Below are 24,463 nucleotides of genomic sequence, written 5' to 3' on the forward strand. Positions count from 1 at the left end.
ACTACATGCTGTCAAAAGAGAAGCTTTTTAAATATAAAACAACATGTATGCACAAAGTGAAAACAGAAAAAAAGATATACCATAAAAACATTGTTTAAGAAAGCTAGAGTGGCTATTTTAATCATTTAAAATGTCATACCACAGTTTGTGTGTTACAGATGACTCAATCACAGCTTAAGGAAAACAGCATTAAGCTATACTGTGAACCAGGCAAAGGGTACTTGCTGTGGTGAAATTATTGCTGCAAGATAGAGAATCCTCAATGGCAAAGCAAATATTGTCTGTTTAGATATGTCTCAGGTCATGTTTTATTGAGTATTATTTCACCTCTGCTGCCAGGAAGTATTTGGCTGCAAATGTGTTTCCAGTGGACTGTGAATACTGAAACATAATTGTTTGAAAATAGTTTCAGCTAAGATTTCCTAACCAGGACTCTGTTTCTCAGCATATTAGACTAGAAGAGCAACCAGATTTTAACAGCTTGTCATTTTAAAAATCTTAATTCCAAAATGGAAGGAAGCTGGCTGTTCTTGTGTTCTCTTGAATATATTCTTTTTAATCATATATTTCAATATCCTGTTTCTGAAATTTTGAAATTTGAGGAATGAGCCAAAATGAAATAAACCCCAAAATATTATCTCAACAAAGATGACTTAAAAACAAGGGGCATTGCTAGAGACAAATATGAACTCTTCCTAATGATAAATGATTGATACACCAGAAATTCAACATGTGCTTCATATCAGAGCTTTAACAAACATGAAACCAAAATGTATAGAAGTCAGGAAGATACAGACAAGTTCACATTCATAGTTAGAGATTTTAATAATACCTATGTCTCGGTAATTGCTAGTGTAGCTAAAAATTAGCTCTTACTAATTTTACAAGAGCTGAACAACAGAGTCAACCACATTAGCCTTAATGACTTTTAAAGACTTAAACCTAAGACCTAAAACCATAGAAACCCTAGACGAAACCCTAGGCAATACCATTCAGGACATAGGCATGAGCAAAGACTTCATGACTAAAACACCAAAAGCAATGGCAACAGAAGCGATCTAATTAAACTAAGGAGCTTCTGCACAGCAAAAGAAACTATCATTAGAGTGAACAGGCAACCTACAGAATGGGAGAAAATTTTTGCAATCTACCAATCTGACAAAGGACTAATATCCAGAATCTACAAAGAACTTAAACAAATCTACAAGAAAAAAAAACACATCAAAAAGTGGACAAAGGATACAAACAGACACTTCTCAAGAAAAGACATTTATGTAGCCAACAAACATATGAAAAAAAGCTCACCATTACTGGTGATCAGAGAAATGCAAATCAAAACCACATTGAGATACCATCTCACACCAGTTAGAAGGGTGATCATTGAAAAATCTGGAAACAACAGATGTGGAGAAATAGGAACCCTTTTACACTGTTGGTGGGAGTATAAATTAGTTCAACCATTGTGGAAGACAGTGTGGCAATTCCTCAAGGACCTAGAAATAGAAATACCATTTGACCCAGCAATCCCATTACTGAGTATATACCCAAAGGATTATAAATCATTCTATTATAAAGACACATGCATATGTATGTTCATTTCAGCACTGTTCATGATAGCAAAGACTTGGAACCAACCCAGATGCCCATCAGTGATAGATTGGATAAAGAAAATGTGGCACATATACACCATGGTATACTAGGCAGCCATAAAAAAGGATGAGTTCATGTCCTTTGCAGGGATATGGATGAATCTGGAAACCATCATTCTCACCAAACTAATAAAAGAACGGAAACCAAACACCACATATTGTCACTCATAAGTGGGAGTTGAACAATGAGAACACATGGACACAGGGAGGGGAACATCACACAACAGGGCCTGTTGGGGGCTGGGGGTGGGATAGCAGTAGGAGAAATACCTAATGTAGATGACAGGGTGATGGATTCAGCAGACCACCAAGGCCTATGTATAACTATGTAACAAATCTGCACATTCAGCAAATGTATCCCAGAACTTAAAGTATAATAATAATAAAAATAATTCTATACAAACTCTTTAGGAAAAAGAGAACAAGAAATTAAGGAATACTTACCTACTGGTTTGGTAAGGACTATATTGCAGTAGTCTCCCTTATCCACAAGGAATATGTTCCAAGTTCCCTGGTGAATGCCTGAAACTGCAGATAGTACCAAACCCTGTAAATACTGTTTTTCCCTGTGTATACACAGCTGCGATAAAAATTAGAACAATTATAAAAAATACTATAATAAAAGTTATATGAATGTAGTCTCTCTCTCACTCTCCTTTAAAATAACTACCATACTCACCTTATTTTGGACCATGGTTGACCGTAACAAACCACAGAAAGCAAAATCATGGATATGGAGGGACTACTGTACTCTGATACTAAAAGTATACAAACACATCATAAAGAAACTAAAAACTAGATTAAAATTCTCATAAAATAGAAAAGTTATTGATCAAATATTAACAGAAAAATTCCAAAAAAAATTACAAATACAATATTCAATAAATATGACAAAGTAGGGTTTATCCCAGAAGTGTGAGGTTGATTTAATCTTCAAAAATTAATTATTATTACTTGCCATATTAAAATAATAATGGAGAAAAACATTAAGATCATCTCTATAGATACAGAAGAACAATTTTTCATTCAGTACTCACTTGTACTTTTAAAAAATCTTAGTTAACTGAGAAAAAAACACTTCCTTATCTTAACAAAGGTCATCTATGAAAAACCCACAGTTAACATCAAACTTAATGGAGAAAAAACAAATAATTTTCCTATTTGACATTGTATAAGAAGTACTAACAAATGCAAAAGATGCAAAAAAATAAAGGATACAAATTAGAAAAGAATGAAACCGTCTTTATTTGTAGATGACAATATATTTTTTGACGGAAATGAAAGCATACCTAAAGATATGAAGATAGTGCAACATTCATGGATGGGAAAGTTGTTCAATATTGTCACAATATCATTTCTCCATAGATTTACTAATGGAATCAACACCATTTTTTGCCAATATCACAAAAAATTTCTTTAGAAATTGTCAAGTTGATGCTAAAATTTACAAAGAAATTCAAATGATCTAGGAAAGCTAAAGGACTTTTTGAAAAGACAACAAAAATTGGATGACTAATACCATGTGATTTCAAGAATTAAACTGATAAAAAGCTATAGCAACCAAGAGAGCTGTACTGGTTTAACAGACATATAAATTGGTGGAGCAGAATGGAAAACAGAAATGGAGAGGTATATACATGATCAACTGATTTTTGACAAATATCCTCAAGTAACTTAACAGGAAAAGGAAAGTATTTTTTAAATTTATTTTTATTTATTTATATTTTTGTAGAGACAGGGTCTCTCTGTCACCTATACTGGAGTGCAGTGGCAATCACAGCTCACTGCAGCTTCAAATCCTTGGCTTAAGCAATCCTCCTACCTCAGCTTCCTGAGTATCTAGGAGTACTACTCAGGTGCATGCCATCATGCCTGGCTATTTTATTTTTTTATTTTTGTAGATAGGGGAATCTTGCTGTGTTGCCCAGGCTGATCTCAAACTCATGGCCTCAAGCCATCCACCCACCTCAACCTTCAGGAGTGCTGGGATTACAGGGGTGAGCCACCACATCTGGCTAGAAAGGGAAGTCTTTTTAAGAAGTAACACTCTAAAAACTAAATAGCTGTAGGAGAGAAAAAAAATCTTCATTCCTACTTCATGCTATACACAATTCAAAATGGATCATAGATTTGAATGCAAATAATAAAACTAAAAATTTTTAGGAGAAAATCTTCAAGACATTAGTATAGGCAAAGGTCTCTTAAATAGAACACAAAGAGGCTAAATCATAAAAGGAAAAACATGTTAAAATGGATTTAAATTTTAAAACCTCTGCTCTTTAAGAAATATGAAGAAAAGGAAGAGGTAAACCACAGATGAGCATAAAATATGTATAATATATTTAATAAGGAACCTGTATTTATAATATATATTTATTTCTCAAAAATTTAAAAAACCAATTAAATGTGAGCAAAATGTTTAAGGATAAAATATACCAAAGAATCTACATATATGGGCAATAAGCAGACAAAAAGATGCTCAGCATCAGTAGTTATGAGGAAAATGCAATGAGAAAATATAGTCCCACTAGAATGGATAACATATAAAAGATGGTCAATATCCATGTTGGAGGCAATACGGAACACATGAAACTCTCTTGCACTGCTAGTGGAAATGCTGAATGGTATAATCTCTTTGGCAAAACATGTGCTTGTTTCTTATAAATACTATACATATTCCTACCTGATGACCTATAAGTTTAATGTCTAGGTATATATTTAAAAAAAATAAAAACATAACTATACACAAAGACATCTATACTAATAGACATAGCAGCTCTTAGACACAGCCCAAGTTTCCAAAAATAGTTGAATTGATAAGCAAGTTGTCGTGACAAAATGGAATACTACCAGACATAAAAAAGAACAAACTACTGGTACATGCAGCAATATGGTTGAAACTCAAAAACATTATGCTGAGTGAAAGATGCTGGATATGAGAGTATGTATTATATGATTTCATTGAAATTAAAATTCTATAAAATGAATACTAATCTACAGTGACAATGCAGATCAGTGCTTGCTTTAAGCCAGTAACAGAAGCTGGGATAGACTGAAAAGAGGTAAATATTATAAAATTACTGAATTTTCTTCTAGTACATGTTTTCTTCTTACATTTGAATCTTTAATTCATCTGGAATTTATTTTGTTGGAAGAAGTAAAGTTAGTATGCAAATTTTCCCACAAAATATCAATCCAATCATTTGTATTTTTCTCACGGACTTAAAATGCTATCCTTTAATATAAATAGAGTTTTCAAGTATATTTAGATATAATTCCTGTTTTTGTTTTTTTGGACTGTATATTTTTGTGTCAATAGCATGCTGATTTATTATTATAGCTTTGTATCTTGTGTTTGAATGCATTGTATGGTAGGTGTTTTTATAGTTTTTTTAATGTTTCTGATTATTTTCACATATATTTTCTCCCAAATGAATGTTAGAATTAATTTTCCAAGCATAAAACATTATTCTCTGTAATGTATGTTCTATGGAAAAAGGAATTCATGTTTTTATAATATTTAATCTAGCTAAATACATAGTATATATCCCTCTTTTAGTAAGTTATTTTGATTCTTGATAGGGTTTAACTAGTTGTCATATTAGTCCTATGTATTTCTTATTAAGTCTATACTAAGGAATTTGATGTTTTTCCGAGATGCCATGACTGAAATAATTTTTACAATAGTATATTCTAAATGGTTTATTTGTGTAGACAAGATAATTTCTAAAAAATTATATATTTATTTCATAGTATGCTAATGCACATATTCTATTGTTGTAATCACTTTAGTTGATTTCCATTGGTTTTCATGATACACATCAATTTGATCTATGAATAATAGTTTTGCCATATATTTTCCAAAAATTGTAACTCTTATTTTCCTATCTAACTGGTTTGCTAGCACTTTCTGGGTTTTTGCCTTGTTTCTACATTTGGAGGAAAGTTTTCTAGTGATCTAGTGATTCACCATTACATATGATCCTACTTGTTATTTTTTAATTCGTAAATTTGTTTAGATGTAGACATAGAGATATAGGTCAACACTGTAATTGGATAATTATTTTCTTACTAATTGTTCCTTCACAGTTCAGGAATGAATGTCAAAGTTTATGAAGTACTTTTTTATCTAAAACCATTGTTTCAAGCTACTTAACCTTAAGTAAAGTATGGTGTTTCTGGATTAAAGTGTACCCCTGAGAACCCCAAGTTGAAAAGCAGAGCTCAATAATACACCTCTTATTATTCAGTTGAGTTCAGTGTCTGCTAAACTATCCACATGTAAAACATACTCATTGATGATCTCATTTGTATCTATTTAATTTTACTTTAAGAGGTCCATTGAGTTTGTTCGAATGTGAAAGAGGGTAGTTCATTTATCATTAAAAGATATTTTTTCTGAAAATTATTTCTTTTCCCACTCCTAAATATTTACCTCAATCATTTTAAAGGGCATTTTTATCATAGTCATCCTGTACCTTAATTCCGCCTCATTCCTATGAGAAACACAAAAACAATACAGGGAGGATGTATGAGGACCTTTTGTTTGCCTCAAATAAGAAAATCTCTTCATAAATTAAAATATGCTGAATTATGAAAGATGCATACGTTAAAAGTAGAAAATGTACATATGAAGAAAAACATTTGAACACTTTGTGTTGACTGTAATTTTGTTTTGTATGTTGCACCGAAAGGCCTGATATTGAATGAAACTTCTGTTAGCTTTGTTTTGAATAGAGGATGATATCCTGGACATTAGTGATGCAGACACTGATTCAAACTGAACTGCTTTCTTCTTAGCTGTTGACCTCTGTTTCTTTCATTTGAATTCAAAATCGAGCTTTTGAGTGTGAAATTTGTTATCTCACAGTCTGTCACACATTGTCTTTACAGTTGTCAAACTGTGAAATTGTCATGACAACTCTGGGAAGCTCTTACTATTATTATCCTCATTGTCCCCATTTTACACCCAGGAAAACTGAAATACAGAGAGGTCAAATAACTTGACCAAGAACATTTTGCTGAGGTCAACCCTCAGGTTTATGCCCAGATCTGACTGATTCCAAATCCAGCATCCTTTCCATGACACTTGTTGCCCTATTTATGCCCCTTCACTTATTTATATCCTAACTCAACTTCTCTTCCTCCCTTCTTCTGCCCCTTCTATGCAGGCCCGTGACCTAGGTGTAGACTAAGAAGTGGAGTCATGCTTCACACGGCCATATCATGCTGGCAGCCATTCCTGGGTCTGGCTGTGGTGTTAATCTTTATGGGATCCACCATTGGCTGCCCTGCTCGCTGTGAGTGCTCTGCTCAGAACAAATCTGTTAGCTGTCACAGAAGGCGGTTGATCGCCATCCCAGAGGGCATTCCCATCGAAACCAAAATCTTGGACCTCAGTAAAAACAGGCTAAAAAGTGTCAACCCTGAAGAATTCATATCATATCCTCTGCTGGAAGAAATAGACTTGAGTGACAACATCATCGCCAATGTGGAACCCGGAGCATTCAACAATCTCTTTAACCTGCGTTCCCTCCGCCTAAAAGGCAATCGTCTGAAGTTGGTCCCTTTGGGGGTATTCACGGGGCTGTCCAATCTCACGAAGCTCGACATTAGTGAGAATAAGATTGTCATTTTACTAGACTACATGTTCCAGGATCTACATAACCTGAAGTCTCTAGAAGTGGGGGACAATGATTTGGTTTATATATCACACAGGGCATTCAGTGGGCTACTTAGCTTAGAGCAGCTCACCCTGGAGAAATGCAACTTAACAGCAGTACCAACAGAAGCCCTGTCCCACCTCCGCAGCCTCATCAGCCTGCATCTGAAGCATCTCAATATCAACAATATGCCCGTGTATGCCTTTAAAAGACTGTTCCACCTGAAACACCTAGAGATTGACTATTGGCCTTTACTGGATATGATGCCTGCCAATAGCCTTTACGGTCTCAATCTCACATCTCTTTCAATCACCAACACCAATCTGTCTACTGTACCTTTCCTCGCCTTTAAACACCTGGTATACCTGACTCACCTTAACCTCTCCTACAATCCCATCAGCACTATTGAAGCAGGCATGTTCTCTGACCTAATCCGCCTTCAGGAGCTTCATATAGTGGGGGCCCAGCTCCGCACCATTGAACCTCACTCCTTCCAAGGGCTCCACTTCCTACGCGTGCTCAACGTGTCTCAGAACCTGCTGGAAACTTTGGAAGAGAATGTCTTCTCTTCCCCTAGGGCTCTGGAGGTCCTGAGCATTAACAACAACCCTCTGGCCTGTGACTGCCGCCTTCTCTGGATCTTGCAGCGACAGCCCACCCTGCAGTTTGGTGGCCAGCAACCCATGTGTGCTGGCCCAGACACCATTCGCGAGAGGTCATTCAAGGATTTCCATAGCACTGCCCTCTCTTTTTACTTTACCTGCAAAAAACCCAAAATCCGTGAAAAGAAGTTGCAGCATCTGCTAGTAGATGAAGGGCAGACAGTCCAGCTAGAATGCAATGCGGATGGAGACCCACAGCCTGTGATTTCCTGGGTGACACCCCGAAGGCGTTTCATCACCACCAAGTCCAATGGAAGAGCCACTGTATTGGCAGACGGCACCTTGGAAATCCGCTTTGCCCAGGATCAAGACAGTGGGATGTATGTTTGCATCGCTAGCAATGCTGCTGGGAATGACACCTTCACAGCCTCCTTAACTGTGAAAGGATTCGCTTCAGATCGCTTTCTTTATGCGAACAGGACCCCTATGTACATGACCGACTCCAATGACACCATTTCCAATGGCACCAATGCCAACACATTTTCCTTGGACCTTAAAACAATACTGGTGTCAACAGCTATGGGCTGCTTCACATTCCTGGGAGTGGTTTTATTTTGTTTTCTTCTCCTTTTTGTGTGGAGCCGAGGGAAAGGCAAGCACAAAAACAGCATTGACCTTGAGTATGTGCCCAGAAAAAACAATGGTGCTGTTGTGGAAGGGGAGGTAGCTGGACCCAGGAGGTTCAACATGAAAATGATTTGAGGGCCCACCCCTCACACTACTGTCTCTTTGTCAATGTTGGTAATCAGTAAGACAGTATGACACAGGAAATTACTAGATTAAGAGGCAGCCGTGTGCAGCTGCCCCTGTGTCAAAAGCAGGGTCTACGGAAGCAGGAGGACTTTCAATGGAGACTCTCCATCAAAAGGCAGGCAGGCATGTGTCAGAGCCCTCCACACAGTGGGATACTAAATGTTTGCATTGCAAATATTGGCATTCTGGGGATCTCAGTAATGAACCTGAATCTTTGGCTCACACTCATGGACAATTATTCAGCATTTTCTACCACTGCAAAAACAAAAGAAAAAAATAAAAAAGAACAACCTACAGTGTAGGATTTACATATTAAAAAGACACATTGGTCTAAAACATACTCTACAGAAAAATTTGTATCTATGATTATCATTTGTTAAAGCCTTGCATCATACCATATTGTTGGTTCAGCACCACAAAGAGATCAATATATTCTTTTCTTTTTTTTGAAACATATATGCTGTACATGTTTTAAAGCAATATGAATGAGAGGTTGTGCTTTTAGTTACTCACCACTATAGATCCAAGTGTGATTTCACCTTCCGTTACCGACAGATGACCCTGAGACTAGATCCCTGGAGTTCTGGGCGGAGATATGTTGAGAGATGTGTTTGTCTGATGTGGGATGCCAAGAAACAGGACCCAAGGCAAAACTGCTCAACTCTGTTAACTTCTGTTACTATAAATAAAGGCATGTGCCTAGTTTTGATACAGAATGGAATATTTTTTATACTTGTAATATCACACTGGACCAGTTTACTGTAACAAAGCCCTTGGTTTCTCCAGAAGGTGGTGCACCACTAGATGTACCTGTAAAACACAAGGTAGGTGTTAATAATGAAAATGATCCATTTAATCACTCCTTGATTTTACTTTCCACAGTCACTACTAGCAGGTTAATAGAAAATGGAAGAAGAGGTAATGGTTACAAATAACCATAGGATAATATTCACCAGTAGCTAAGATCAAGAATTCAGATTTCAAAGGCTCTCTGAATAAGAAAGAGTTGTTCTCAGATGCCAACACAGGGTGATACATGCATAACATGATGTTAATGCAAACAAGGATCTCTTTAAAACATGATAGCTGCCTGCGTGCTATATTGCTGCTAGTGAAGAGAACACCTAGCTTCTGCCACTCTGATGTTCTCTATTTGAATACTGTACACACAGTATTACCTTGAATAGACAACTTCAGGGTTTCTTCCTGCTTCCTTACCAATTAGATTTTGGGTTTTACTTTGAAAATTATCTTGTGTAGAAAAGAGGAATTTGTCTTGTTTTTTAAGAACTGAGAAAAAACAAGATGGATTTAAAAAAAATTACTGATTTTTTTTTTCTCCACTGAGGAAAAAGCAAGATTATAGCCCTATAAATATGTTAAGTTGTGCTGATTATTTTTCTCTCTCTCTGACCCAAGGATATTTGTCCACTTCACTTTGTATTAATGACTGTTACTCAAAGTTAAACATTCCAATTTTTAAAAACTGGTGTCATGCCATGACCAGCAGTGATCTGGTTCAATGGAGGCACAGATTCATCTGGCTAAATATTCAGTGAATGACTTTCAAAGTGTATAGTTATATGATCTGAGAAAGCATTGAATGTGGACTGTGTTCATGAAATGTCACATATTTAATCAGCATGGAACTGGTAGGAAATATCTAGGTCACATTTTGAATAACGTGTAAGCTGGAGTAGAAGGTCTCTGGGGTTTGCTTCTTGACATATTGGATTGGTGGGTTGATATATTCAAAAGGCTGGCTTTTTTGGTTTGAAATTTGAAATTTTGAGGAACTTTAATAAAATTAAATTGAACCCAGTAAAAATAGGACAAGCCCAGAAATTGTTTTGCCAATCAGATAGCAACAGTTAAACCCATTTCTCCCTTCATAAAAGGTGGAAAATACGATGAAAGGTTAAAGAATTGCCTGTTGAATTCATTTTTCATGTGACTTTCCTGATGATTATCATAGATCTTTTAGAATTTTATTTCCCATTTGTGCCAAATACCTTATTTATATCAAACAATGCAAATCAAGCTCTGCTGCAAACTCTATCACAAATCCAACTTTTGTGCCAATGGAATGGGGCCTTTAAAATTTAAAACTTAACAAAATTAAAGTAGAAATTTCCAAAAGACTTCCAAAAGTGAATAGAAGCTACTTTATCTTTATTTTGCAGCACTGTGTGAAGTAGTATTCAACTAATTGTCAAAAAAGAAAGAGAAACCTTGAGCAATTAATAAAAAGGCTTTGTGTTTCCATCGGCTCTTTTGTCAAAATAAAAGTTGGCTAAAAACAGCTGAGTAAAATGAAATTGGATTAAAATGTACCCATCCATAAAAAAGATTTAGCTATTATTCATTCCATTGGAAGAAAAGAGATTGGATTTTCTCAGAGGTCCCATACTCTGATCTATGGAACAATATTTATTTAAGATATTTCTAAGCATTTTTCCAAAAAAAGAGTCCTGTTGACCAATATATTGGGGAAATGTATTCTGTAACCACCTTTAGAGATTCAAAGTCTATATGAGCCTAATAAATCCTCCGAAAAGTCCTGTAAACAAGAATCCTGTTTAATATTGTTTATTTTTGGGCTTCACTAATTTATATGAGCAGAAAGCACTTTCTGTCATGCTGTGTTAAGATTTTCAAAAACTAGAGCTCCATAGAACCCAGACTGGTCAACTTTAGAGTAGTACTCTTCTGAAGTATTCCTAAACCTAATGTTTCTAATAAGAGTAAAAATACTCTTTGAATTGGCCTTAAATAGATTACAAAAGAAATTGCCTGTGTCAGTGTTCACATCATAAAAGTATATTGACCAGATATTTCCAGGGCAATTGGCTACTTTTTCCCTGAAGCATCCATCGTAGTAATGGATTAACAGATAATTAAATGGATGTTCAACTTTCTACACCCTCACTGTCAGAGCAGATCTTGGGGTCCTTTTTGTGTCTGCGAAGCTCTTGTATCCACTGACTGAAACACTGGTGCTTTAGTATTCAGTTTCACAAAAGGATTCATGAATTTTCCCTTATGGCTTCTGATTACCTCTTTGTTATATCAACTAGACCATGGTAGAGCATAACAGCTCATACCAGCACATGAGTCAAATTATTTGCTTAAACATGACATCTCTGAGTCATTTTCGTCCCGGAGGCTTTGTTTCAAAGTATCCCAGGAAGAAATACGGTTGTTTGGCCCAGCATGTCATTCCAGTTGGTTTTCATTCCACTCTGGTTTTGCTCAACCTTCTCAGAAATTTTGCTTATTACTGACAACTCCCTTAGTAGGAAAAACACATTCAGAAGTTGCTCTACAGTATTTAGGATGGATTTTTTTTTTCATTGTTCTGTCAAATAGTTTGTACTCCTCAGTTCTTACAGAAGTCCAGAAGTTGCAATCTTCTGCGACTTTTTAAAAAAGAATTATTTAAATGTCATTTGCATTGAGGCCTGACTTTTGTCACTTTACTTTACTCTGGTACAAACACATGCATTTTTATATCAGAGGTACAAAAGGGAGGAGGTGATCTTGGAGAAATAAAATTTAGTTGAGTTCCATGTAAATTAACTTACACTTCCAGGCACTCTCTTCATCTCTGTGTTGAGACATTTGTTTTAACTTCAGGGGATGTGCTCAGAAGCTGTTCAACAACACTGAATATGTCTTCAGGGTTTCTAGAAAAGAAAAAAGAACTACATAATTTTCAGCTTAGAAGTCTAAGACCAAATATAAAGATATATCGAGAATATAAAGAAGGTTCGAGGGAGACACTTGGACCCATTTTAATCCTGTTTTCTTTATTGCCAGTTTTTATACTTATTATCTCCTACTTGAAGAAGAATCAGAGATTATGTTCTTCCTTGACTTTCAATGGTGTCCTTTTTATACCTTTTTTCTATGACCGAGTCACCTATAGCTCACATGAGCTATTAAATGGATTTTGTGGCATCTGGATCTAGTAACAAAACCTTTGGGACCAAAGCCATTCATTCTACTTGGCACTTAGGTAAAGATTTATTATCTCTCTTACTATAATTAACATTCATTGTTTGTTAGACTCATACATCATGTGCCCGGTTATTTCCATTGATTTTCCACCATTGGCTTTGGGAGCTCCATTCAATTCCTTTCAGCTAAAACCCTTGATATTTTCTGATTGAGGAGTTTGGGAATTATTTCTGCCTTTGGGTGTAGAAAGCCTTGAGGAATGAAATGTTATTTGACTTGTTGATTTTTTGAATTTTCTGTTTTGGTTAGGCAACAGAGGGTGTTTCCTGGTACTTTGGCAAACACTTCATAGGAATCTCTCAGTCATGCTCCCCTTTTCCCCTTCAGATGCCATTCCCAAAAGAGCCTTCTCATTTACACTCCAGCTGGGAAACGACAGCTTTACGGCATAGGTCTACAAGATGAAATGATAGCGGATTGCTGTGATCTTTAGCTCCATTAACCTAATAAACACTGGGTCCAGGGGCCATATGTCTAGGCTTGCAAGGTTTAGCCAAGTAAACAATGTTTTAAATCAACAATTAATGGCAGGTTTTTGACTCTCAAGTTGGTTTGTCTGTTTGGAGAACAGTAAGTGTAACTGCATGTTTTCTCAAAAAATGGTAGGGACTAGAACTTCCTTATCTTGCGTGAGATTTTTAACAGATGGCCTGGGATAAAATGTTTCCAAGAACAACAACAAAAGACATAATTAAGATATTTGTAGGTTTATTTTTCTAAAATAGGACTGGAACTGATGTTCCTCTTTCCAAATTTGGGAGTTTCATCATGACAAGCTTGCCTGTGCCCTAGACTGCCCTTTTCAAGTTTATCAAGGTCTTTAATACACCTTCTCCCTCCCTGACCCCCTTCTCCCTGGAGAGCATCCTGAATAGGAAGGAGAAAAAGGGCAGGAACTAAACTCCCCTGAGACAGCCCACAGAAGGAGAAAAGCATTGGTATTCCCCCACATTGACTCCTTTCCTGATGCAGCAACTGAAATGATCCTTCACTCTCCTCCTCTGCCTACTCACCACTGTCACTTCTCAGCTGCTGCCATGCTTCATCAATGAATGCTCTCTCCAGGGATAAGTCTTCTTTCATTGGTAACTGAGATTCTTGGGTAATTGTTAAACTGGAAATTGCTTTAAAAAAAAAAAAAACCCTCCAGCTATCTCACATAACACTTTAAAAGTTAAGACTTACCATTCACATAATCATAAGCTGACAGCAATCTGCAGGTTGAGTGATTCTGATTTTTTTCCTCTCTCTCTTCCAGAAGCAGGTGGGTTGATATAATGCCAGCCTTAAATAGAAAGCTTTATTTATAGCCTTAGCAGAATGAGTAAAGAGCTGGGATAATCAAGACAGTACTTCACATTTTAAGGAAGGCTTTATCTTTAATATGCAAAATAGTCATTAGAAGACAACAAAAAATGCAAATTTATGTTTTACTAAATTGGTTAACTAAATTAATTCCAATAAAGTTCAAAAGATAACTGTCCATACTGAAGATGGGTCAGAGTGAAATACTTTATGCCTGTTCTCAAAGAACCCAAAAGAAAGCGGAAATTTGATTGCCAGGTTAACTTACTTAATTTTGTTGCATACCTATTCTAAATTGCTTTAATATCTTTAATCTACCCTGCAATATATACAATAAAATCAACAATACAATATAATCAAATAATAATTATATGGGAGATTAATTCACACTTGAAAAAAAATTTTCATTCTTTACAATAAGGTATGTCCAGCAGCAAACTGACTTATATACATACCTGTGTGATAACAAGACATTGGAATTGAATCATGAACAAACTTTGTATAGAGGCTATTTGGAAGAAAACATGCTCTTTTTCTCCCCAGTTATAAAATCAGGTATATCTTAAACACCTGAGTTCCTTCATACACAAGACAATTGTCTTCACATTTTTTCCGTTATGATATAGAATGCCCCAAATCATAATTAATTTAAAAGCTACTGTTTATATATACATATATAAATATGTGGGGAAGGGTGGTTTGATTTTTTGTAAGTGTTTATAACTGTTTTAAAAGTTGATAAGCTTGAGCAGGAGAAAAAGAAAGAAACAGAATGTCTATCTCTGTTTTCCCTTAATGTCTTTTATCAAAAATCCTATTTTGAGACTATCTCATGATTGAAAGTTAATAACCAACAACCTAACAAAACTTTTTCTACATATGCCTGATAGTTTGTTTTTGTTTTCGAAAATTTAATGCTAATGACAAGAGTATCTTGACTAAGTTTTGCATCTCATTAGCTATTATTGCTTAATTGTTGTGGGCATGTTTTTTTGAACATGTAAAAACTAGTTAACTTATTTTATAACATGTAAAATAAGTTAAGAAAACATGTTTTCTTTGCTGATGAAAGGGCTTAAGCAGCTGACATCTTCGTTAAATTCATTGAGGTATTAATATGAAATGCAATGCAAGACAACTGGAGTCATATAAAAATATTTTCTTATTGAGAAAAGTAGGTTATATGGATCTCAGAGGGAACATGAGGTAGCACTGTATTAATCAGCAACCTGCAATACTGTCAGAGCTGAAGTAGGTCCAGTGGCAACTCATTCAAATGCTAAGGTGAATGGAGACAACTGAGAGAGGAATCAAAAGACAGGCTATCGAGCTACAGAAGTAAAGTTAAAGAGGGGTCATAGTTCAACCTGCTGGGTATCCAAATTTATGTAATATCAACCACACTCTAAATATATTCTTCTTCAGTGGAGCTAAATCCTGTATCACTTGCAAAATTATCCCAAATTCATTTGACCTAATTACACAAGCAAGTAATGGGCATAACTTAAGGCATGAAATCTGAGCAAAAACTGAAGGGTTCAGTAAGCCATACATAAAACACCACCATCTAGTTTTTCTTTCTTAGTTAGCCTTCCCTCAGCCAAATGATTCAAAACATTGTGTCAGGTAGGAAGGCACAAAAAAATTAAAAAGAGAAACATCTTCAGTCTTCAAGCAAATTGAAACAAGGGAAAGAGAAAATTAGTGTTAAAGAAGAAATGAATTCAAAATTTAGAAACTTCTCTTGGGCTGAGAGTGAAGGTGCTCGATTTACCTTTTGTACTTGAGCAACTGGGCTTCAGGGAGATATATTCAGGTAGGTGTCATCATCTAGGATATCATCTTCACTCTCTGTGGCTCATTAGATGACTTCCAGTGAAGAAGGAGGAGGTGAAGAAGGAAGCAGAAAGCTGACAATAATGGTACCTGGAAGTCACATTGTTAGATAACAAGAAATTAGGATTCACCTCCAGGAAGCAACGAACACACAAATACTAAGACTGTTAGCTAAAAATCAAAAAAGGTCCCTTTGCTATTTATTGTGTTTTGTTTGTTGTTGTTGTTGTTTGAGACAGAGTCTCACTCTGTTGCCAGGCTAGAGTACAAGGCGTGAACTTGGCTCACTGCAACCTCTGCCACCCAGGTTCCAGCGATTCTCTTCGCTCAGCCTCTGGAGTAGCTGCAATTACAGGGGCCCACCACACCTGGCTAATTTTTGTATTTCTTTAGTAGAGACGGGGCTTCACCATGTTGGCCAGGATGGTCTCAATCTCCTGACCTGGTGATCCTCCCGCCTCAGCCTCCCAAAGTGCTGGAATTACAGGTGTGAGCCACTGTGCCTAGCCTGCTATTCTTTAATTGCAAAATGAAGAGCTTTCCCCTAGAGAGAGAATTTCTTCTTGAAAATTTTCTGTTAATACCAGAGCTGCTGTGGTTAGAGTCACATCTCTAACAGTGGGCTTTTATTTTATGCTACTAAACCAGTATGACTGAAACAGAGAGCCATTTCCCATGAACATAGTTTTGAATGTGTGGGGTATACATCTCTGCCAGTCACTATTAGGAGTTGTCCAGTAAACTCAGCAATCAGGGATAAGATGGTCCCAATACTTCAGGACTTGTACTTAAACAATGGGAAGAAGATAACATAATGAAGTCAAAGCTATACTCAGCAGCCTGGCTACTGGCTCTGCACTTTACAGATTTTCTGGTCATGTATTACTTCATAAATTTAGAAGTTCATCATAGTTTTGTGTTACTGTTTGTTTGGTTTCTTCTTTCTCATTTTCCTCTGTCATGAGCATACTGCCCTTGCTAGATGGCTGTCACTGTTTTTGTGTTGTTCAATACAGTCGAAATAAAAATTAGGAGTTTCTACCTACTCCCTTTAAGGCAGATAAGCTTACTGTGCAACCCTATATTCCTTTCTTAATTACTTCATTATCAGACCTAAAACACAAGAGGTGAAGATTCATGTGGAATAAAGCAAAGTTAAGGAGAAAATTGAGAAACAAACCTGAGGGGAAATTTACCTACTATTTCTGCCACTGATTGGTGGAAAATCTGAAAACACTGGCTTCTAGAGCTTGTCACACTGGTGCCTTTCATCAACTCTTATAAATAAATGCAAAAATTATGACCCTCTATCAGAAAAAATTGGATTGGGAAGGAGATCCCTTATTATAGCTATGCAGGCATGGTTTTATTCCATAATATTGTCATTGGTAAATCAGGACATGTCAATAAATCTCTCAAAATAGTATATGTATTTTAATGGCAGAATAACACATATATACATATATATTACTAAGAACCATCTGGAGAAAAGTAAAAAGATAAGGCAGATGGAAAACGTGGATTCTCACTCTTCTGTTTGGCTGCTAATAAAGAAAACTAAGAACTCACGTGAATCACCAGAGTGTCAGGGTCTCAGAGCTGAAAACCCAAGGAGTCTCTACAAAAATAACAGACTGCTAGAGAGGATACCTCTTTGATTGAAATACCTAAATCTTTTATGTGATTGTAAAAGCTGTATCTACAGTGAATAATTTTGTATTGTCACATTTGGAGATAAATTTGATTACTAGATCCCCATCTAAGGCAGAAGTGACATTGTCATATTGGTAGATAAATGTGTTTGCCTGATCCCCATCCAAGGCAGAAGCAGCATTTATGTGAATCCTTTTCTAACTACAGCATCACTATCCATATTATTTCCAAGCACAAGAGATCAAGTATGCTGGAACCATAGCACAGGGGCAATTCACTACATCTAGTCTATTCCTGTAGCCATGAGCATTAGCTGGATGTACAAAAGACTAATAGGTTACATCCATTCTATACATGCAGAGCTCTCAGAAAAGTTAAACCAACACTTCTTCAAACCCGCACACACAAATCCATACTGTGGCATCCAGAGTTCCTTTAAGCCTCATGCTGTATTAGCACAAACATCCTACAGGGAATTAATTCACTGAGCACAGAATCAATGTATAATGCAAAGAGATTACCAAGTCTGCTCCACCACCTTGATTTATATAAGCTTTTCTATTTTAGCAACACCTGGAGAATCCAATGGTCTGTGCTTCAACGGTCTCAAGAGCCCTTCATGGCACTGCTGTAAGAAAGTTGCTGGCTTTAATGCAGGGCTGGTTTCAATATAGGGCAGCTGTTTTCTGCTGTGAGTCTTTTGGGGGAACAAAAAGTAGGTTCATCGAAATTGAAAGTAACTGACAAATGTATCCTGGCTGGTGAGTCTAGGGAGAGTAGTTCATTGTTCAGGTAGTTCAATATATTTTCAAAAGAGCATTTTATACAAATTGAAGAACACAAGCATTTCAAATAAATGGCAATGATCATATAAGCATATATAAGATAATTTAATTGCAGAGGAAAATGGGTGATGTTTGTGCATATCATACTGCCTCAAATATTGATCTGGAGTTGGTTTCCAAATTGATAAGTAAATACATTCTATATTGAAAATGATTTTAAATGTCTTTGTATTTATATCTTTTAAATACGGCCAATAATTAGCTTAAATACATGCCCACAGAATATTCAGAAATCTACTCAGTTCTTTCCTTCTCATCCTTGATTAGAAGTTAAAAATCAGATTCCTCTGGTTTGTTTTAAAAGATACAAAAAATTTAGTTTTCCACTTATCCAAGCACAATCTCCTTTCATTCATTTACTCATTTATTTAATTACGCAACATCTAGTGAGTATCCATGATCATAGGAATTGAGCAGCCCATCACTGAAGTCGTCACCAAACTGTGATTCAAACATTAATCCTGTGTTTCTCCAAGTTAACTCCTTTGGCTTCCATATTGATTGCAACCTGTGTCTCATTCCAACATCTAAATCATGTGGTTTAGAGATAGGCCTTACTGTCCACCAGGCCAGGCACAATCCTGGCGTTAAGGACCTACCTGCTTTAATGATCCACTCTCAGGGAGTCAGAACAGTTAAATACTAAAAAGACAAGGATCTGGAGTAAGAGTCCCTAGGGCTGTATCACTGGATTCATGTTTCTTTATGGGCAAGCTACTTAACATCTCTGCATCCCCATGTCTCAAAATAACCATAACACTACCTACCTCACAAGGGTGCTGTGAGGCTTACCATGAAAAGCATGAGGAAATGGTATGTAGAATTGGGGACCTAGTAGAAAGGTGCTACAGGATTATAGTAACTAGATGTCATTGAGTATGAACCCCGCTTTCCCTAGGAGCCCAGGTCTGCCAGAATATGTCTAATCTCTTTACAGCTAGAATCTAAAATAGTGTTGGCCATGGATTGGCTTGGTTTATCTTTAATGTCATTGACTTTTACAAAATTCATAACAACACTCTCTTTCTTGGAGAGATGCTGGATTGAAGAAATTATTAAATTAATTTTAACAAAGGAGAATGAAAATGATTCACTTCCAGGTGCTGGGTGTGGGAGAACAGTTATTTATTTCAATAGGAAACGAGTTTGAATGGGTATCTTCAAGGGGATGCATTTTATTGGAGACATTTATTGCCTGGGGCTTTCTGTTTTCAGTTTGACTCCCCAGCTTTCTGTGTCATTGTTTTAACATACATCCCCTTTTCTCCTTTATTGGAAGAGAAGCTGTAATTCTCATTTCATGATGATTCTTTTCATTCAGTCTGTTTTGCTCAAAAGAAAAATTCTTTTCAATAACTATTGTAATTATTTTCTTAGAGGGCCATTTTTAATTGCCATATTGTTTAGCTAAGCCCGATTGTCTTGGTGTCCTTCAAAACTGTCAGTTGCTTTAAAATATAGGGGCGGGAGGGGGAGCTGATAAGCACATTGTTGTTAATTGATTTGTATGTTTGAATTGTCTTATCAGAAAACAAGGTTATGAATTTCATCTGTTGAGACACAAAAATAAAATACTTTCTTAAAAAATTGTATTTTGTTCTTGAATGTTCTAAAACAGCATTTATGCTTTTCTTCTTTTAATATTTCATTAATAGTGTTACATTATTCATCATATGATAGAAGCCTACCCTTCTCCTACATCTATTGTTATAGCCCAGTCCTTTACTATTTAACTTGGGAAACAGTATAATAAAGTTATTCAACATGTAGAATTGAAGCAAATCATGACGAGCCCATTCTGAGGGGGTCTGCATTTAAGGCTGACCATGGAATTACATTGAGACAGATGGCTGTGAAAACAGGATGTTCAAGACCCACTTATCCAATGGAAAGTATCACTGCAAGTGATGGGAAATGTCCAGAAGATATTACTTCTGTCAGTCAAGAAACTAAGAAATGAGATGAAAATAACTGAGCTTCATTTTTTTTTTAAGTCCTCTGGTTCAAGATTTTGCCATAGTCATTAGAGAAACTTAGAAACAAAATAAAATATCATTGGTGTCTTGTCAGTTCTGGCTGCCATAGTAGAATACCACAGACTTGGTGGCTTAAACCACAGAAGTTTGTTTTTCAGCGTCCGGGACGCTGCAAAGTCTGAGGTCGAGGTGATAGCAGAGTTGGTATCTAGTATCTAATAAGGGCTCTCTCCTTGGTTGGCAGATAACCACCTTCTCTGTCCTCACATCTTCTTCAGTGCAGGGAGAGAGGGAGACAGAGATAGAGAAAAAAAGAGATTCCTTTTTAATAAGGCCACCAATTCTATTGAATTAGCAGCCTACGTTGACAGCCTCATTTAACCATATTTACCCTCCTAAAAAGCCTATTTCAAAATACAGTCACATTGGGGTTAGGAATTCAGTGTATGAATTTGAGCGGGACAATTCAGTTCACAGCCCTTTGTTTCTGCACGTTGATCAAAATGCTACACCATCTTTCTTTACCATGAGTAGGAAGGATGTTATGTATGAGGAAGGCAAGTTAGGAAAGTCAACATAAGCAAGCAAATATGGAACAGAAAAGGATTTCAACGACTAGTAAATATTCCTCTCTTTATTTTACTTATTACTCCTTGACACTTCAAGACTCTGACCAAGTGGTCATTAATAATTTTCTGCAAAGACATATGACTTTTCTATAACATGAAAATCCTGATTTCTCACAACACATCCCCAGAGCTATGTTCCCACTTCTTTTTCTTTCTTTCTTTTTCTTTTTTTTTTTTTTGATACGAAGCCTGGTTCTGGCTCTGTCACCCAGGCTGGAGTACAGTGGTGCAATCTCGGCTCACTGCAACCTCCGCCTTCTGCTTCAAATGATTCTTCCGCCTCAGCCTCCCGAGTAGCTGGGACTACAAGCGCGCACCACCCCGCCCGGCTAATTTTTTGTGTCTTTTTAATAGAGATGGGGTTTCACCATGTTGCTCAGGATGGTCTCGATCTCTTGACCTCGTGATCTGTCCTCCTTGGCCTCCCAAAGTGCTGGGATTACAGGGGTGAGCCACCGCTCCCAGCCTATGTTCCCGCTTCTTAAAAATCTTCACCACTTAAATTTCTTTTTCTCTCACTCAGTAGCATTAATCCACTAACTTCTTTCTGGAATACCTATTGCTCCTCTGATGCTCCTCCTAAACACATCAATTCTTCTTTGATTATGCCCCAAGACACGCTAAAACAATCACTACACAAGGGAAAAGCATGGTGGTATTACCTTCATGGTCCAAATGTACTCACTATCCTGGACGGTTTGAACCATTTTTAGTATGTAAATAGGCTCATCTATGTGAGTCAAGGGATGGGCTGTTTGCTTGTTTTCCATGGTGATTTCAGTATGTAAACGTTAATCAACGTGTTCATGTCTAAAGAAGTACTGCAGTGTTTACTGAGTACTGCAGTGTTTACTGGTTTACTGAGTACTGCAGTGTTTACTGGTTTACTGAGGCTTTTTGCTTGTCCTGAAGAGTCCTGATGATTGAAATGTAGAGACTCAAACTGTCTGTTTGAAGAAGATAACTGCCTAAATTAAAAGTTGTTCACGGTGCACACAAGTTCCCCTGTAGCTATTTCTATTGGTTTTGCAGATAATGCAGAGCCAGGTGTCAGGCGCAGTGTGATAAGCCAGCATCTGTCGAATTCACTCATGCTCCCTGAAGTTCCGGAGAACCAAAATGCTGGGTTGGAAACAAGTTCACAGTTTTTTTTATTCTGGAATAAAAAAAAATTCCAGAAACTGGAGAAAGGTCAGGGAGAGAGTTAGGGTCCTCATGCAAAACAACTTGACTTTGTCAGAGACTGATGTGTGTTTACTAAGCTAGACTCCCCCATATGAAACACTCTGCCTTTTGCCTTGTGTGAAGGTGAAAGGAGTTAAGGGTCCTGGCCTACCTTACTTGTGGTGATTCCTAACGCTGGAATTTGAATTTCTAAACCCCTCAGGTCCTATTTGTATACATCATTAGTTAATGAAGCTTCTCAAACATTACTCTTTCAAAAGACCGTAAAAAAGACATGCAATACTGAAATAATTAATAAGGATGCAATTTTATTTAATTTTTCCTAATTATAAAAGTAGTATGTCCTTAAGAACATTTGGGGGGAAAAAATGTCGGAAAAAAAATGTCAGAAAAAAATATTTTATACTCCTATCTTTCAAAGGCAATCACAGTCATTGTTATAATAGAATGCCCTTTGGTCTTTTCAAAATAACAAACTGGGTTTTAAAATCAAGATTTAAAATGTTTCGCTACCACACCACAACTCCTTCCTACCTCTGCTCTTTTTCCCCTCCCCTCTGCTTCTTCTATTTCTTTCTCTTTCCCCTTTTCTTACCCCGTCTTTCCACTAAGCATGCCAACGGCTCTTGTGAAATGTCAACAAAGTAACGTCTGCTCCTAAAACAGATAATAACTTGCCTACTTTCTCATCCAGAACCTCCGATAAGAGTTCTGAGAAAATCTTCCACAGTGATCGTGATGTGAGTTGTATCCTTAAAAGTTCAATTTCTTTAACACAATTTACTCAAGCCAGTCTTTAGAGTTCTCGTTGAAATTTATAGATCCAAACAAGAGACAATAATAGCTACCAGTTACTGGATACCTGCATATCTGGCACTTTACAAAAGCAGGCTTGTTCATCCTCCCCATCGCCCAGACATTCACACTATCTTTTGTGTGTTATAGGATTTTCACCTTGAGCTGTCTAATTCCAAAATCCATCCTCTTTCCTACTACCTAAATCCAAAATCCATCCTCTTTCTGCTCTGCCATGCTGCCTCTCAACTCCGAAACTTTCCTAGGTAGAGCAAAACCTTGCAATCATTTCACAGAGAGGCCTCTGATTATCGTGCCGCATACATGCCACGCAGCATCCAGAGCTCCCTTCGCTGTTAGTTGAGATTCATTTCCTTTTTGTGCTTTCCATCGACAGCAGTCGTGGATCTCTTATTCATTCCCCTGGTGTTCTCTGCAATAATATCCATCCAGGTGAACTCTCTTACTGCTAATGTGGGCATAAGGAGGGATGGTCTGAAAATGCAATTGTAATTTAGTATTAATTAAAAATTAAATGCTAGTACAGTGCAATCTTTGGTTGCCTGCTTGTAAAAGCCTATTGACTGTCTTAAAGGGCAAATGGTCATTTTTCTTCCCCTGAAATTATCATCTCTGTGTGATTGCACAGCTACCACAGGGAAAACGATGGTCATTCCCCATCACCTTCAAAAATCTTCTACCTTCATGATAATAAAGTCCCTTTTTCATTAGATAGCTTGGAAAATTGGTTATGTAACCCAAATACAACAGAGTGGTCTGCTTTGCTTTCCTTCTGACATATTTTTCATCATTGGAATGAATTTTTCTGTAGTCAAAGTAAAAGATAAAACTAGATTATCACCCGTAGGAAGAGAAAACCACATCTGCTTTTTTAAAAAAACAGGAAATCATCTCTGTCCATTCTGCAGAATGTCAGTTTCCTATAGAAGGAAGGTAAACCTTGGAGTAATTGAAACAAAAGAGCAAGTTTGCCCAATTAGAGAACATTGGGTACTGAATAAGGCTGGGAATTTCTGTTAATTGGGGTAGGAGAGAAATAGAGACTGTTCTCTTTCCCTCCAGAGGTTAATGGTGCAGATGGACATGGTGTGGCAACTCTGGCCCAAGCATCACAGCTGCCTCCCCCAGGAGGATGGAAACTCCCTTCCAACTACCAGGAGAGTAAAGATCATTAACAGTGGCTGCCTGCTGGTGTTGAATAAAGCAACCCAAGCATGCCACTGGAAATTCATCTCATTCAGGGACAGATAAGCAGAACGGCATAGTGTAATTCCAACACAGAAAGCTTAATATATTATTTAGGTTTCCAATTAAATGCCTGCTTGTTAAGCAGAGACAAGGCCACTTGTCCTTGTGTGCTTTTGCAATCGCTACAGTGCAGCATGGATTATTGATGTTCCTTTTCGTCTTTGTCATTTTGCCGTCACATGCTTTCATTTGTCAGCCTCATTACACACATAGGACCTTTTCC

General features: G+C 36.9%; 1 protein-coding gene and 1 long non-coding RNA gene across 4 annotated transcripts in view; one reads left to right on the forward strand and one right to left on the reverse strand.

Annotated features, from left to right (window-relative positions):
- The window catches only part of LINGO2 (leucine rich repeat and Ig domain containing 2), a 347,291-nt gene extending 337,750 nt beyond the window's left edge, over window positions 1-9,541 (forward strand). For all 3 annotated transcript variants that reach the window (XM_064380728.1, XM_064380730.1, XM_021672848.2), the window contains exon 2: window positions 6,821-9,541. In XM_064380728.1, the coding sequence (XP_064236798.1) occupies window positions 6,856-8,676 (1,821 nt within the window). In that variant the 5' untranslated portion in view covers window positions 6,821-6,855 and the 3' untranslated portion in view covers window positions 8,677-9,541. The remainder of the gene's footprint in view (window positions 1-6,820) is intronic.
- LOC105718793 (uncharacterized) overlaps window positions 1-24,463 on the reverse strand; it is a 102,036-nt gene that overhangs the window by 4,264 nt on the left and 73,309 nt on the right. Inside the window, exons 2-6 of the long non-coding RNA XR_010344197.1 lie at window positions 15,827-15,978; window positions 13,933-14,032; window positions 12,312-12,413; window positions 9,241-9,537; window positions 2,094-2,177 (exon numbers count right to left, since the gene is read on the reverse strand). This is a non-coding gene — a long non-coding RNA (uncharacterized LOC105718793). The remainder of the gene's footprint in view (window positions 1-2,093; window positions 2,178-9,240; window positions 9,538-12,311; window positions 12,414-13,932; window positions 14,033-15,826; window positions 15,979-24,463) is intronic.

The sequence above is a fragment of the Aotus nancymaae genome, unplaced genomic scaffold (genome assembly GCF_030222135.1).
Source record: "Aotus nancymaae isolate 86718 unplaced genomic scaffold, 86718_ANA_hifiasm-v0.15.2.pri h1tg000003l, whole genome shotgun sequence".
Taxonomy (NCBI): domain Eukaryota; kingdom Metazoa; phylum Chordata; class Mammalia; order Primates; family Aotidae; genus Aotus; species Aotus nancymaae.